This window comes from Neovison vison, chromosome 2 (genome assembly GCF_020171115.1).
Source record: "Neovison vison isolate M4711 chromosome 2, ASM_NN_V1, whole genome shotgun sequence".
NCBI classification, from domain to species: Eukaryota; Metazoa; Chordata; class Mammalia; order Carnivora; family Mustelidae; genus Neogale; species Neogale vison.
In genome coordinates this window covers 78860823-78874857 of record NC_058092.1, presented here as the reverse complement: position 1 = coordinate 78874857, position 14035 = coordinate 78860823, and the positions used below count along the sequence as shown (strand labels likewise).

Sequence of the window (14035 nt, the reverse complement as noted above, 5' to 3'; positions counted from 1 at the left end):
CTCAGGTCATGATCTCAGGGTCCTGGGATCGAGTCCCGCATCGGGCTCTCTGCTCAGCAGGGGGCCTGCTTCCCTCTCTCTCTCTCTGCCTGCCTCTCCATCTACTTGTGATTTCTCTCTGTCAAATAAATAAATAATTGTTGCTATGTAACAATTCTCTCAGAAGAGTGGCTGCAACTTTTTTTTTCAAAGCTCTAACATTGAAATGGAACCAACCAGTGGTGTCCATATGCAACATTACTTCATTCTTGCAGTGCAGAACCCTGAGGCTAGGGATAACAATGCCTCTAAGACTCTAGCTTCCTAGTCTCCCCAGGCCTGTCCTCTCAGTGATCAGTGAACTCCATCAGGATGTGAAAATGTCATTGGTAGATACAGAAACTGACTCCTCAAGTCAAGCCTGTGACTGGCAAGGGCCATGTGCTTGCTACCTGCAAGTCACCAGTGCTGCCACTATTCCTGCTGGGGATGAGAAGCAAGAGGGAACATCTTTTTGTTGAGGATTCCTGGTAATTTAATATGTATTGTGGCCTGAAGCTGGGGACTCTCAGCTACTTGTGGTTAAAAACACTAACATTATAAAATTGTCAAAAATATGAGGAATTCTGAAGAGAAAAAAAAATCACTGGCTTTGGGGCGCCTGGGTGGCTCAGTGGTTAAGCCGCTGCCTTCAGCTCGGGTCATGATCTTGGGGTCCTGGGATCAAGCCCGCATCAGGCTTTCTGCTCAGCAAGGGAGTCTGCTTCCTCCTCTCTCTCTCTGCCTGCTTGTGATCTCTCTCTGTCAAATAAATAATAAATTAAAAAAAAAAATCACTGGCTTTGGTTAAAATTTAAACAAGTATTTTTTCTTTAGAAAATATCTGGATTCCCAGAGTAAAGTTACTTCAATTTAAAAATATATTTTTCTTTTATAAACTCTCAGCAATGTACGGGGGAGGGAGCTTAGAAATAGTTAAATTATTATTTAATCCTCAGTAAACAAATACTTAAACTTCACAATGACAATGGTACTGTGATAGTAGACACTGCAAGATAAATCCAAGATTTACACAAGAAAACAAAAAGGAATTTTATGGATACTGAGAAATCAAAAAAACAAAACAAAACCACACGTGTTATGATTCAGACGTTCAATTTATATGGTCTTATAATTCAACACCACACTCTTTCTGAAAGGGCGGGGGGTCCTAAGTAGTTGTTTTGCATATTAAGGAAAAATTCCTAAAACATAACAAATTGATATTACAAGTCCATGAAGATCTAAAATCACTCAAAATAGGCATGTTTAAGTTTTAGAAAAACTGCAAATATAAGCCTCTAAAATGACTACTGGGTATGAGGTAAGAAGAGAAGACCTTTACAGTTACATTTATGGAGCCCTCAGTGGAAATTTAAAATGGTGAAGCCACCTTGGAAAACAGGATAGCAGTTCCTCAAAAGATTAAACAAGGAAGCTAACATATGACGGTAACTCTACTTGCAGGTATATATACAAGAGAACCAAAACATATGTTCATACCAAAACTTGTACACAAATGTTCACAATAGTCAAAAAGTAGAGGTTTAAGCCTCTGCCTTCAGCTCAGGTCATGATCTCAGGACCCAGCCCCGCATCGGGCTCTCTGCTCGGCGGGGAGCCTGCTTCCCCCCCTCTCTCTGCCTGGCTCTCTGCCTACTTGTGATCTCTCTCTATCAAATAAATAAATAAAAATCTAAAAAAAAAAAAAAAAAAAAGTAGAAACAACCTAAATGTCCATCAGCTGATTAATGGATAAATAAAATGTGGTATATCTATAAAATGGAATATTACTCAAGACATAAAAGGAATGAAGTACTTTTATGTGCTACATTAATGAACTTAGAAAACATGTTAAGTGAAAGATGCCTGACATAAAAAAGGCCACATATTATATCATCCCATCTGTATAAAATGTTCAAAACAGGTAAATCCATAGATACAGAAAGTAGATTAGTGGTTGCTTAGGGGATGAAAGAAGAGGAAATTGGGACTAAGTTAACAGATATGAGGTTTCGTTTTGGGGTGATGGTAATGTTCTGGAATTAGACAGTGATGACCATTACTTAATATAGTGAATATACTAAAAATGAGTGAAGGGTTCACTTTAAAATGGTGAATTAAAAAAAGTTAATACTTCTTCATACTTCACAGCTATGGTAATTAAAAAAAGTTAACTTCATAGTAAAAAAAATGGTGAATTTCATGTTAAATGAATTTATATCTCAATAAAAACTCAATTAAATATAAAAAATTCCGTAATTATAAGGAAAAATAAAAAGTTAGTTCAATGACCTGCCATTATGGTCTCAACTACTCAGAACCAAACTGGAAATGTTAGAAGGAAGGCCTTGGAATCCTTCTGAAAACCAATAAATTTCTAAGGAATCATCTCTTCGTTTTTCATGGTATGCTCACAAACTTTGTAAGGAAATTAGTGATGTGGGCTAAAAAAACAATCTGCCGAGGCAAAAAGCCTTAGTCACATCTTTCTATTCATGCCTGGTACCCTAGGGACGTGACTCCCCTAAGTGTCTATCTGTATGATGGTTACCTAAAGTGGCTGCCCATATCCAGTGAAGGCTTTTGTTTAGTGATCATGGTCAAGTTGAGCTTGTTTAAATACCATTTCTCAGGACTTAACATGCTACTCCCTAAACGATGGGAATACTGAAAGCTTTTAGGGGGAATAAACTATTGCATGGTCTCTGCCTAGGAAGTGGGCCACAGTTCACTGGAAACAGACAGTTCAGATAAATAAAATGAAAGTAGACATTTTTGGAGATGATCTTGAAAGCTTTCCATTAGAGAACATCAAAGGCATTAAACTAGCAATAGCATGTATCCATATTAGACTACCACAAGTCACCCTACCTTCTCTAAGTAATAAAAAGTATTCATCTCCTTTATTAGATAATCAAATCATTCCCATGAAACAACACTTACCCCATTCTCTGGCTACCCACTAAAAGATTCAACTCCTATGCTACAAATTCAACTCCTATGCTACAATTAACCACAGATTGTCATAATACAAAGTAGTGGCTATTTACAAAGATTAGTTTTGGTGGAAAAGTTCCATTTTAAATATGAAAAGTCAGTGGGGAAACAGATTCCCATTTCTGGCACGTGGGCCACACATAAAGTAAATTAGGCCTTAATTTAATTAATCTGTTTCTCTATAGTTAATTGCTTCTCCATAGCCCTCTATGTGGTTTCCCCTTGGCTGCTAGTCTGGATCTTTCTCTAGACTTTCTCAGCTCTCAGTCAACATCTACAGAGTCCCCTCTTGTGTCATAGGCTGAAATATGAGAGGTCAAAGAAGACCAGGAAGACAAAGAACAAAGGGAAGAGGAAAAGGAGAAAAGGGATCACGCTGATGGGGGTGTCCTATGGCTATAAAATCTTCTTAGAATACCAGTCAAAATATTCCAAAAGAAACTATCCTGAGCACTGAGACCATGATGAAAAGCGATTCTACAGTTTCTGCTTTTCCTCTATTTGGAGAAGGATGAGAATTATGAGGAATATAAAGACAAATAAGGAGGTATCACAAAATGTACTTTAATGTAATTAATTATTATGCTTGCTAATTTGGTACATAAACACATCAAAATTATATAAATACATTAACTAGCTTTACACAATAGAGTATACAGGCACTAAAATATTTATAGCAGACTGTCTATATATTTAAATACATCTTTATAAAAAAACCATGCATCAAGATGATGGAAAGAGGTTAATACTAGAATATTTGTGGGAAAATCAGATTCAACTCTATTATTTCAACATATAGTATGTAAGAGTAAAGTCTGATAAAGTTCAACTAAGGTAAAAAAAATTACTATAAGCAAGTGCTTAAGCAATAACACCAATTACCAGGCTACTTCACTGCATTTCTAATGAGTTATTAAAAAGCAAAAAAAAAGGGGGGCACCTGGGTGGCTCAGTTGTTAAATGTCTGCCTTCAGATCAGGTCATAATCTCAGGGTCATGGGATTAAGCCCCAAATTGGGCTCCCTGATCAGCAGGGCATCTGATTCTTTCTCCCCGTCAACCTTTATCCCTCCACCCTACTTGTTCTCTCTCTCTCTCTCTCTCAAAAACAAAAACAAGAACAAAACCAAAAAACAAAACCTTTAGAACAAAACAAAACCAAAAAATACTGGGTCAATTATCAGTGTTACAGATGTTCTATGTAAGGAGTACTTCAGAATCTTTGCTAATTATAATATTTATTTAATAAATATGAAAGGACTAAAGGGAAATTAATTCCTTCACTGTTAAATAAATGTATACTGTTGAAGCTCTGATTTAAAAGGTCTTTCTGTGTGCTCTTGACAACTACTTAAGGTCTGAGTACAAAGGATAAATATCCAAAAATGTTGTAGTCATATAGGCCATTCAAGTCATATGGAGAAATCAAAATGAAATGGGAATAGGTCATGATATATTTTTATATAGAAGTATATTTCATTGGGGGTGCAAAGATGAAGTGTATACCATCCGTATACACTAACAGATTAAACATTGTGGTTTAAATTTTTCTAATGTTAATACATCTGTGAAATTGCAAGGGAAATTAGGAGGAAATGATATGCCACAGAAACATCAGATTTACTATTAATACAGATGTGAAAATTCAAGAACCAGCCCTCTTTCATTCTTCTGGACTGCCACATTTTGCTCAAAATATTGATCTTTTTTCCCTCTAACAAGAGTTAAGCCTGGTGCCAGTATAGCAAAAATGCTAAGAAAATGTATATTTTCTAAGTAGTTCTCCAGAGAAATTTTGATACAGCTTTCATACATTAAACAAGTGCTAATAATAACAAAACACTGTAATGTTCATATACAAAGAGTAGTAGCACTGTTATACAACACTTAACACATTATCTCTTTATATTCATCTACAGTGACTGTAACTGCCATTCAGAATCTTTTTCCTAGCTATAAAGATTTAAAAGAAGTTTACTTTTAACATGAATTCCAGAAACAACTGCAAGTAATGACTAAAAAAATTCCACTGGAAATTTGAGAGCAAAGGTTTTCCAATCATAGAATAATTATTAAAAAAAAGATAATCCCATGTATGCCTATGTTCAATCTTAGCAGCAATAAATTAAAAGGCTGAGGAGGGTGGTTATTGTTCTACAAGTATGTGTGAGTATTTTACTTCCTTTCTCCTTTTATGTGCATGTCTCTTTGGGCGTCTAAGGTCTCCACATTTTTCACTGCGCTTAAGATTCTTTATCCAATGTTGGCCATCAAGCCTGCTTTTTCTTGCAACAACAACAAAATGTCTTTCCCAAAAAGTAATTGTGAACTCTAAGTGGGCAGAAAGAGGGCTACAAATATGAAGTAAAATTATACTTTAGTCAATAGGATTAGTATTTACCTATTTTAATTTTATCCCCATCTCGTAAAGTAATTTTACTCTAAAAGAATAAAAGGACAAAGCTGAGAATGAAGGCGCTTACGAGTTCAGCCAGAGATTCTTTGGGGGAAGAAATATGAAAAGCTAAAGGGAACTTTCTGAGAAAAGAGGAAGTAAATAATACTGGGACAGGAGACAAAAGTCTTAGAAGTTGATGACCAAAGAATAAGGGGATTCAGTCCGTGAAGACATAGAAGGTGCAAATGCAGAATGGAAGGGATCAGGAATAACCTGCAGGGAGGGTCAATGGCAAAAGTTATTGAGAAAATAATATCTGAAAGGCAAAAACCAAGAAAGTTTCAGCTGATTTGGTGTCTACAGTGACCAAGGATTTTAAAAAAGAAGTCAGAGGAGCCCTAACTGGACAGGATTTTAGCTGTGCAGGCAACAAAAGGACCAAAGACCAAGAGAAAGATGGACAGTTCTAGCTATGGGTTAATGTATAATGAAAGAGAAGGATACAAGGTGAATGACAAAAGGAACTAGTCAGTGTTTACTGCTACCTCAAGACTGACCACATAACGTTCAACATGCAATACAAGTAAGATGTGTGCAGTCTGTTTCTTAACTTCAATAAAGTTACTATTTTTATGGGTCATTGACCCTTGAATTAAGAGGTTCCCTATACTAGATTCAAAGTTAGGAAGTCAAAAAGTGCCTAAGAGGATTATCAAAGCTTTCAATTTTTTGTGCCATATGGGGGCCTTTATTAAAATCAAACACTAGAAGTTTATTTTTGTGTGGAATAATCACTTGAAATTTTAATGGCATACTCAATAAGCAGCTGCTCATTAAGATAATAGTTCCAGTTACTGGCTTAGAAAGCAAGATTCTGAGATTACTGCTTGGCACAGGCCTGTGACTTGTCAACCAAAAAAGTTACTTCCTCTTTACAATAATGAATTGCAGAAGTACAGTTAAACAGTTATCTATGAGGGTTTATTGGCAGGCATAGGATATGGTGGGTGAGCAGAGATACTGATATTTTTTTCTGCTAGTGACCAAAATATTTACAAATTTCATAAAATGGAAAGAACTTTCTAAAAAATTACTAAGATCTGTTTCACAAATAACCAATTCAACTGGAACACTGAATAGTAGAAATGACAAAAGATTTGTTCTTATGGTTGATAAAAAATTTATATCAGGGCATTCAAGTAAAGTTATTTTCTGTGTTCTGATTTAATGAATCATGTGAGTTGTATCTGGCTGGGTGACACAGATGCTGGCTCACTGAAGCCTACTCTAATGCCTCCCAGCACAGCCTTCCTTGGGACAGTGAAGCCAGAGCAACATGTCAGACTGAAGAAATATCAAAGAAAGAGAAAGCAGGGCTGGAGATGCTATGAGGTTGGCTCATAAGACATCTTGACCTGTGTGTCCAGTAAGTATTCAATGTCCTATGGGCTTCAATGACCTAACAAGCACCAAGTAGCAACAATAATGCAGTAATGAATGGTCCTCAAAAGAAGACTTGCAATTCAAGCTGAAAAACACTACACTTACTAGATGGCTTTAACTCTACTGAAAGACAGCTTTAGAAACCACTAGTGATTTCTTAAAAGGTGAATGAGTATTAAATGTTTTATATATGCTTGTGTAGTATCTACTTTAGTTCCTTTACACCTGTCTGATTTTAAAGATGTGTATTAGTTTGGATATTAAAACCTTTCCAAAGCTATTAATAATAAAATATGTTAAAAAATGAAATAGCATTAAATATGTTGGTAAAACTACAGTTATAAATAATGAGACCCATTCAATGTTAAAAAAATGTTTTTTTTTTTTTTTTAAGATTTTATTTATTTATTTGACCAAGAGAAATCACAAGTAGGCAGAGAGGAAGGCAGAGAGAGAAGAGGAAGCAGGCTCCCGGCTGAGCAGAGAGCCCAATGCGAGGCTCGATCCCAGGACCCTGAGATCATGACCCGAGCCGACGGCAGAGGCTTTAACTCATTGAGCCACCCAGGTGCCCCCCCAAAAATGCATTGTTAAAAATGAAATTAAAGGACTATTCCATATATATTCCACATGGAGATGATCTCCTCTTTCAAAAGATAACAAAAAATACTTGTGAAGAAAAAGGCCCTCAGAAGAAAAGATGGTAAAAAAGATAAAGAGAATAATTAAAGCTTATCAAAATATTGGCATATCGCTTTACATGAAAGTTATTTCATCACATACTAAAGGAAAGCAAGGCACAAAATAGAGGTACATTTTCTAAATATGCTTATAAAATCAATGAATAACTTGGTTTTTCCCCGAATTAAAATCCTATTTAGTATTTAGAATTGAAATCTGAAGGAGTACTTACAATGACAGCAAGACCACAGCAATTAAGGTCCACTCTGCAGGTTTGTGTATAATATTTCTATTTGTTAATCTGTAAGATAGAAAGATAAAGTTTACCAAAGAATTGTTACCTTTAAATACACAAACCATCTATTTTTAAATAAAATCAGATTTATGACATTATGTGTTAAAGAGCACTACTTTCTTTTTATGTTTGATAGGAGACAGCAGTGTAGAACTGTGGCTTAATCTTCAGCAGCTGATAATGACCATCATTTTTTTTTTAAAGATTTTATTTATTTACTTGACAGACAGAGATCACAACTAGGCAGAGAGTCAGGTGGAGAGAGAGGGGGAAGCTCCCTGCTGAGCAGAGAGCCCAATGCAGAGCCTCGATTCCAGGACCTGAGCTAAAGGCAGAGGCTTAACCCACTGAGCCACCCAGGTGCCCCTGATAATGACCATCTTAAAAGAAAGTGATCCAGCTCCACTTCTATATATTTATAGCAATTTATAAGAATGTTACTGTTAGACATGATGGGAATATAGGAACAATATGGGCAACTAAACTGCATGGTTTATTAAAATATACACAATAGTTCCCTGTAACCATTATCTTCTGTATTTCCCCCCAATAAATTTTTTCTTTTAAATTAACAAACTAATAGGCAATTTCTAATTTTAATTCATCTTTTGCACCTTCCTACCTTGTGCTAGGTTGGCAGCAGGCACCGAAGGGATGTCATAATCCATAATTTACAGTAAGAGTCGACAATAAATTACAAGACTGGTCTTTAACAAAAAGAGTTTTATGATACGAAGGGGCACCAGCAATGTTTATAGCAGCAATGTCCACAATAGCCAAACTATGGTAAGACCCCAGATGTCCACTGACAGATGAATGAATAAAGAAGACATGGTGTGTGTATATATACACACACACACACACACAATGGAATACTACAGTCATCAAAAAATGAAATCTTGCCATTTGCAGTGGAGGATGGAACTACAGGGCATTATGCTAAGCAAAATAATTCAATCAGAGAAAGAAAATTATATGATATCATTCATATGTGGAATTTAAGAAACAGAACAGAGGATCATAGCAGAAGAGAGGAAAAAATAAAACAAGATGAAATCAAAGAGAGAGACAAACCATAAGAAACTCTTAATTACAGGAAACAAACTGAGGGTTGCTGGAGGTGCGGGGGAGGGAGGGATGGGGTAACTGGGTGATAGACATTGGGGAGGTTATGTGCTATAGTGAGTGCTGGTTATTATATAAGACTGATGAATCACTGACCTCTACCTCTGAAACCAATATTACATTATATGTTAATTAACTGAATTTAAATTAAAAAAAAAACTTTTAAAAAATTAAATTAATTCTAACACTTAGCAGTTGATAACAAAATACACTGTAGTCAACTTAGTTTCTCAAAAACCATTTGGAAAAACTGCTCTAAATAAAAAATGATATAAATCAGTAAGAAAAAAAAGACAGCCAATGATATCTGATAAAGGACTGTTACCCAAAATAGACAAAGAACACTTAAAATTTAATAATAGGCAAACAAATAGCCCAATTAAAAAAAGGGCCAAACACCTTTACAGACATCTCACCAAAGATAAACAAATGGCAAACAGGCAGATGAAAAGATGCTCCACTTTGTATCTCATAAGAGAACTGCAATAAAAAATGAAACTGAGATATTGCTATATACCAATCGCAACGGCCAGAATCTTGAACATTGACAAAACCAAATGCTGAATCAAAATCCATCCACAAGAGTCATACATTTGCTACAAATGATAAACTTACACTGACATCATTATCACATTGGTCAAATGTTTGGCTCTGTAGTAAGGATGTGGAGCAACAGGAACTCTTATTCATTGCTGACAGGAATGCAAAACGGTACACCAACTTTGGAAGAGTTTGTCGCTTTCTTATCAAACTAATACTCCATCATCTGATCAGCAATCATGATCCTTGGTGTTTACCCAAAGGAGTCAACAACTTATGACTATAAAAAACCTATGCACAGATGTTTATGGCAACTCTATTTACAACTTCCAAAACTTAGAAGGAACCAAAATGTCCTTCAGTAGGTGAATAGAAAATAAGCTGTGGTACATCCAAATAATGGAATATTACTCAGCCCTAAAGATCTGCATTCTCAAGCTGCAAAAAGATGTGGAAGTGCTTTATTTTATTTTTTTACAGATTTTTATTTACTTGTCAGAGAGAGAGAGAGAGAGAGAGAATGCAAGTGCATAAGCAGGGGAAATGGCAGGCAAAGGGAGAAGCAGGCTCCCCGCCAAGGAAGGAGCCTGACATGAGACTCAATCCCAGAACCTTGGGATCATGACCTGCACTGAAGGCAGACATTTAACAGACTGAGTCACCCACGGGTCCCAAATGGAGGTGCTTTATATACATATTACTTATGTGAAAGAAGCCAGTCTAAAAAGGCTACATACCATCTAATTTCAACTATATGACATTTGGGAAAAGGCAAAACTATGGAGATGATAAAAAGATCAGTGGTTCCTAAGGGTTGTGGAATGGGGGTGGGGAAAAGTAGCAAATAGGTGGCGCACAGAGGTGCTTTAGGGCAGTGAAAATACTGAATGATACTAAAATGATAGGTACATGTCATACAGTCATCCAAACCTATAGATTATATAATACCAAAAATGAACTCTAATGTAAATGGTGGACTCTGGGTGACAATGATGTCGATGTAGCTTCATCAGCTGCAGCAAATGTATTAACTCTGGTTGGGAGGTTGCAAATGGGGGAGGCTATGCATATGTGGGGACAAGGAGTATTACAGGGAATCTCTGGACCTTTTTCTCAATTTTGCTACGAACTTAAAACTGCTCTTAAAACATAGTCTTTTAAAAAAAACCCAGCCAATAAACAAATAGACAAAGGATATAAGCAGGCAATTTACGGAGGAGGAAAGTTGAACAGTCAGTAAATATTTGAATAAGAGTTTAATTTCACCAGCAAACATTGAATAAGAGTTAAATTTCACTAGTAATCTGGAAAACTAATATAAAAGCAATAATTCACTCCATCACATTGGCAAAAATAAAATAATGATAACACCAAAGTTTGGTGAGAATATGAATAGCATTTTTAACCTACTTGATGTGAGCAATCAAACAACAATTTGGCAATATCTAATAAAGCTGAAATGCTTATGAACAGCTCAACTATTTCACTTCTAGATAAAAACCCTAAACAAACTCTCACTTATGTTTATGGATATATGTATAAAGGTAGTTAATGTGTTTGTAATAGGAAAAAATCATAAATTGTGGCATTTTTATGGAATGTTGAAAAGTCAAAATAATGAATGAACTAGACTTACGTATTTTGTTCATCATAATTTGGAAGACAGCAAGTATGGTATCACATTATATAACTCAAGAACAGACAATACTCAGTATTATTTATGGATACACACAAGTAGAAGTATAAAAACAAAGACTAGAAAGACATGTATCAAATTCACAGTATCAGTTGCTTCTGGAGGAGGAAAGGAGAATGGATTGGGAAAGAGAACAAAGGGGAATTCACGTCAGGGACTTTGCATTGGTTATTCCATTGTCTGAAACTATCTTCCCCAGGTTAGTTTTCTTGCCACCTTCACAATAAGGCTATCTGGACCACCACATTAAAAAGTGAAACTTCTAGGGGCACCTGGGTGGCTCAGTTGGTTAAGCACCTAACTCTTGATTTTGGCTCAGATCATGATCTCAGAGTGGTGAGACCAACCCCTCTTGTAGGGCTCTATGCTCAGTGGGGAGTCGGATGGAGAGTCTCTCCTTCTCCCTCTGCTCACATATGCAGGTTTTCTCTCTCTCAAATAAATAAATCTTTTTTAAAAAAGATTTTATTTATTTATTTGACAGAGATCACAAGTAGGCAGAAAGGCAGGCAGAGAGAGAATGGGAAGCAGGCTCCCCGCTGAGCAGAAAGCAGGATACGGGGCTAGATCCCAGGACTCTGGGATCATGACCTGAGCTGAAGGCAGAGGCTTTAACCCACTGAGCCACCCAGGCACCCCTCAAATAAATAAATCTTAAAAAAAAGAAGTGAAAATTCCTTCCACTTCCTATCCCCAGACTCCTGACTCTCTTATCCAGCTACATATTTTTTTCTCCTATTCCAGTTATCACTTTTTTTTTTAAGTTTTATTTATTTGACAGAGAGAAATCACAAGTAGGTAGAGAGGCAGGCAGAGAGAGGGAGGGGAGAAAGCAGGTTCCCTGCGGAGCAGAGAGCCCGATGCAGGGCTCGATCCCAGAACCCTGGGATCATGACCTGAGCCGAAGGCAGAGGCTTTAACCCACTGAGCCACCCAGGTGCCCCCACTTTTTTTTTTTTTTTTAAGACTTATTTTATTTACATCGGAAAGAGTGTGTGGAGGAGGGGAACACAAGCAGACTTCAGGCTGAGCTCAGAGACCAAAGCATGGCTGGAGCCCAACATAGGGCTCAATCCCACAACACTGAGATCAGACCTGAGTTGAGACTAAGAGTTGACATTCAACTGACTGTGCCCCTCCCAGGCACCCTTCTATCACCTTCTAACATATATAGTTATTGCTTACTATCTGTTTGTTTTTTTGGCCTGTGGCAGGAATCTATATGTTCTTCACCTATTTACTTCAGATTGATTTCTTGGGTGTTCAGAAAAATTTGATATTTATCTAGCTGTGTTTGAGGGATGAGGCAAGCATAGCGGTCCCCCTACTACTCTGCCTTCTTAACTCTTTTCTCATCAATTATTTATTCCAAATGCCCAGAACAAGGTAGGCATTCAATTAATTTTTTCTGAATGACTGACTTAACCTTTAATATTTTCTTTAAAAAATATACATCTGAATCAAATATTACAAAATATTAATATCTATTAATTGAGTAGAGAATATGTGTATCTTTATTATATTAATCTGAATTTTTCCCATAGTTAAAATGTTTTACAAAAATTTAAAAAGTCCAGAAGATATAAAGTACACTATAGTGGTTAAAAATTCTGACAGAGGGGCGCCTTGGTGGCTCAGTGAATTGGGCCTCTGCCTTCGGCTCGGGTCATGATTTCAGGGTTCTGGGATCGAGCCCTGCATCAGGCTCTCCGCTCGGCAGGGATCCTGCTTCCTCCTTTCTCTCTGCCTGCCTCTCTGCCTACTTGTGATCTCTCTGTCAAATAAATAAATAAAATCTTAAAAAAAAAATCTGACAGACACATGGGTTTGATACTCAGATCTGTCACTTGGCTGTACTTGGGACACATTTAACAGCCCTGAAACTTTTTAAAAATTCAATAAAACAGGAACAACATACTACCCACCTTGTAGAGTTCTTGTGAGGACTAAATGTACAAAAGACATCCATGTTGCCAAATTCAATGGACCTTTCTCAGTCCTTATCTTAACCTATTAGCAATATTTGACACAAATGATACTTCCTTTCTCCTTGGGACACTTTCTTTATCTGCTTTCCACCTGCTTGATTTCCCTCCCTCTCACTGGCACTCTTTCTCAGACCTTCTGATTTTGGATAACTCCATGGCCTCTGCCCTTGGGTCTCTCATTTCCTCTATATATGCTCCTTCCCTTGGTGCTATTATCCAATCTCATAACTTTAAATATTAGATAACTTTGTGATGACAGCTCTTATATTTATGATCTCTAGCCTGGACCCTTTCCTTGAATTTTGGACTTCTATATCTAATGGTCTCCCTGACCTTTCCACTTGACTATGTAATAGGCATCTCAGAACTTAGTATGGCCAAAACTGAGTTCCTCATCTTCCGCCAAAACCAGGTCCTCCTGCAGATAGGTCAACCTCAGTAAATGGCTATGTAATCCTTCCAGAATCCAGCTGCTTAGGCCAAAAATCTTGTGGTTAACTTTGGCTCCCTTGACGTCCTGTGCCCAACCAGTCATCAAATCCTGACAGTTCTATCTTCAAAAGAGAATTTGATTACTTATTACCTCCAATGCTTTTACCTTGTTCCACTTCATTTCTTGCCTAGATTACCAAGGCAGCATCCTAAATGGTTTTCCTGCCTCTGCCCATCTATTGTAATTCTTTAATTAGCAGAGTGATGTTATTAAAAATATATGTCAGATCATATCATTCCTCTGTTCAGAATCAACCAATTGCTCTCCATCTCACCTGGAGTAAAAGTGAATGAATGATCACAGCTATAAGGCCTATATAATCTACACCACATGAGCCCCCCACTTCTCTGACCATATT

The 14035-nt window shown here is 36.8% G+C and overlaps 1 protein-coding gene across 3 annotated transcripts in view; it reads right to left on the bottom strand.

Moving 5' to 3' along the window:
- Positions 1 to 14035, bottom strand: part of RPAP2 (RNA polymerase II associated protein 2) — an 83328-nt gene that overhangs the window by 29127 nt on the left and 40166 nt on the right. For all 3 annotated transcript variants that reach the window (XM_044238679.1, XM_044238681.1, XM_044238680.1), the window contains one exon: positions 7773 to 7841. In XM_044238679.1, coding sequence (XP_044094614.1) covers positions 7773 to 7841 — 69 coding nt within the window. The remainder of the gene's footprint in view (positions 1 to 7772; positions 7842 to 14035) is intronic.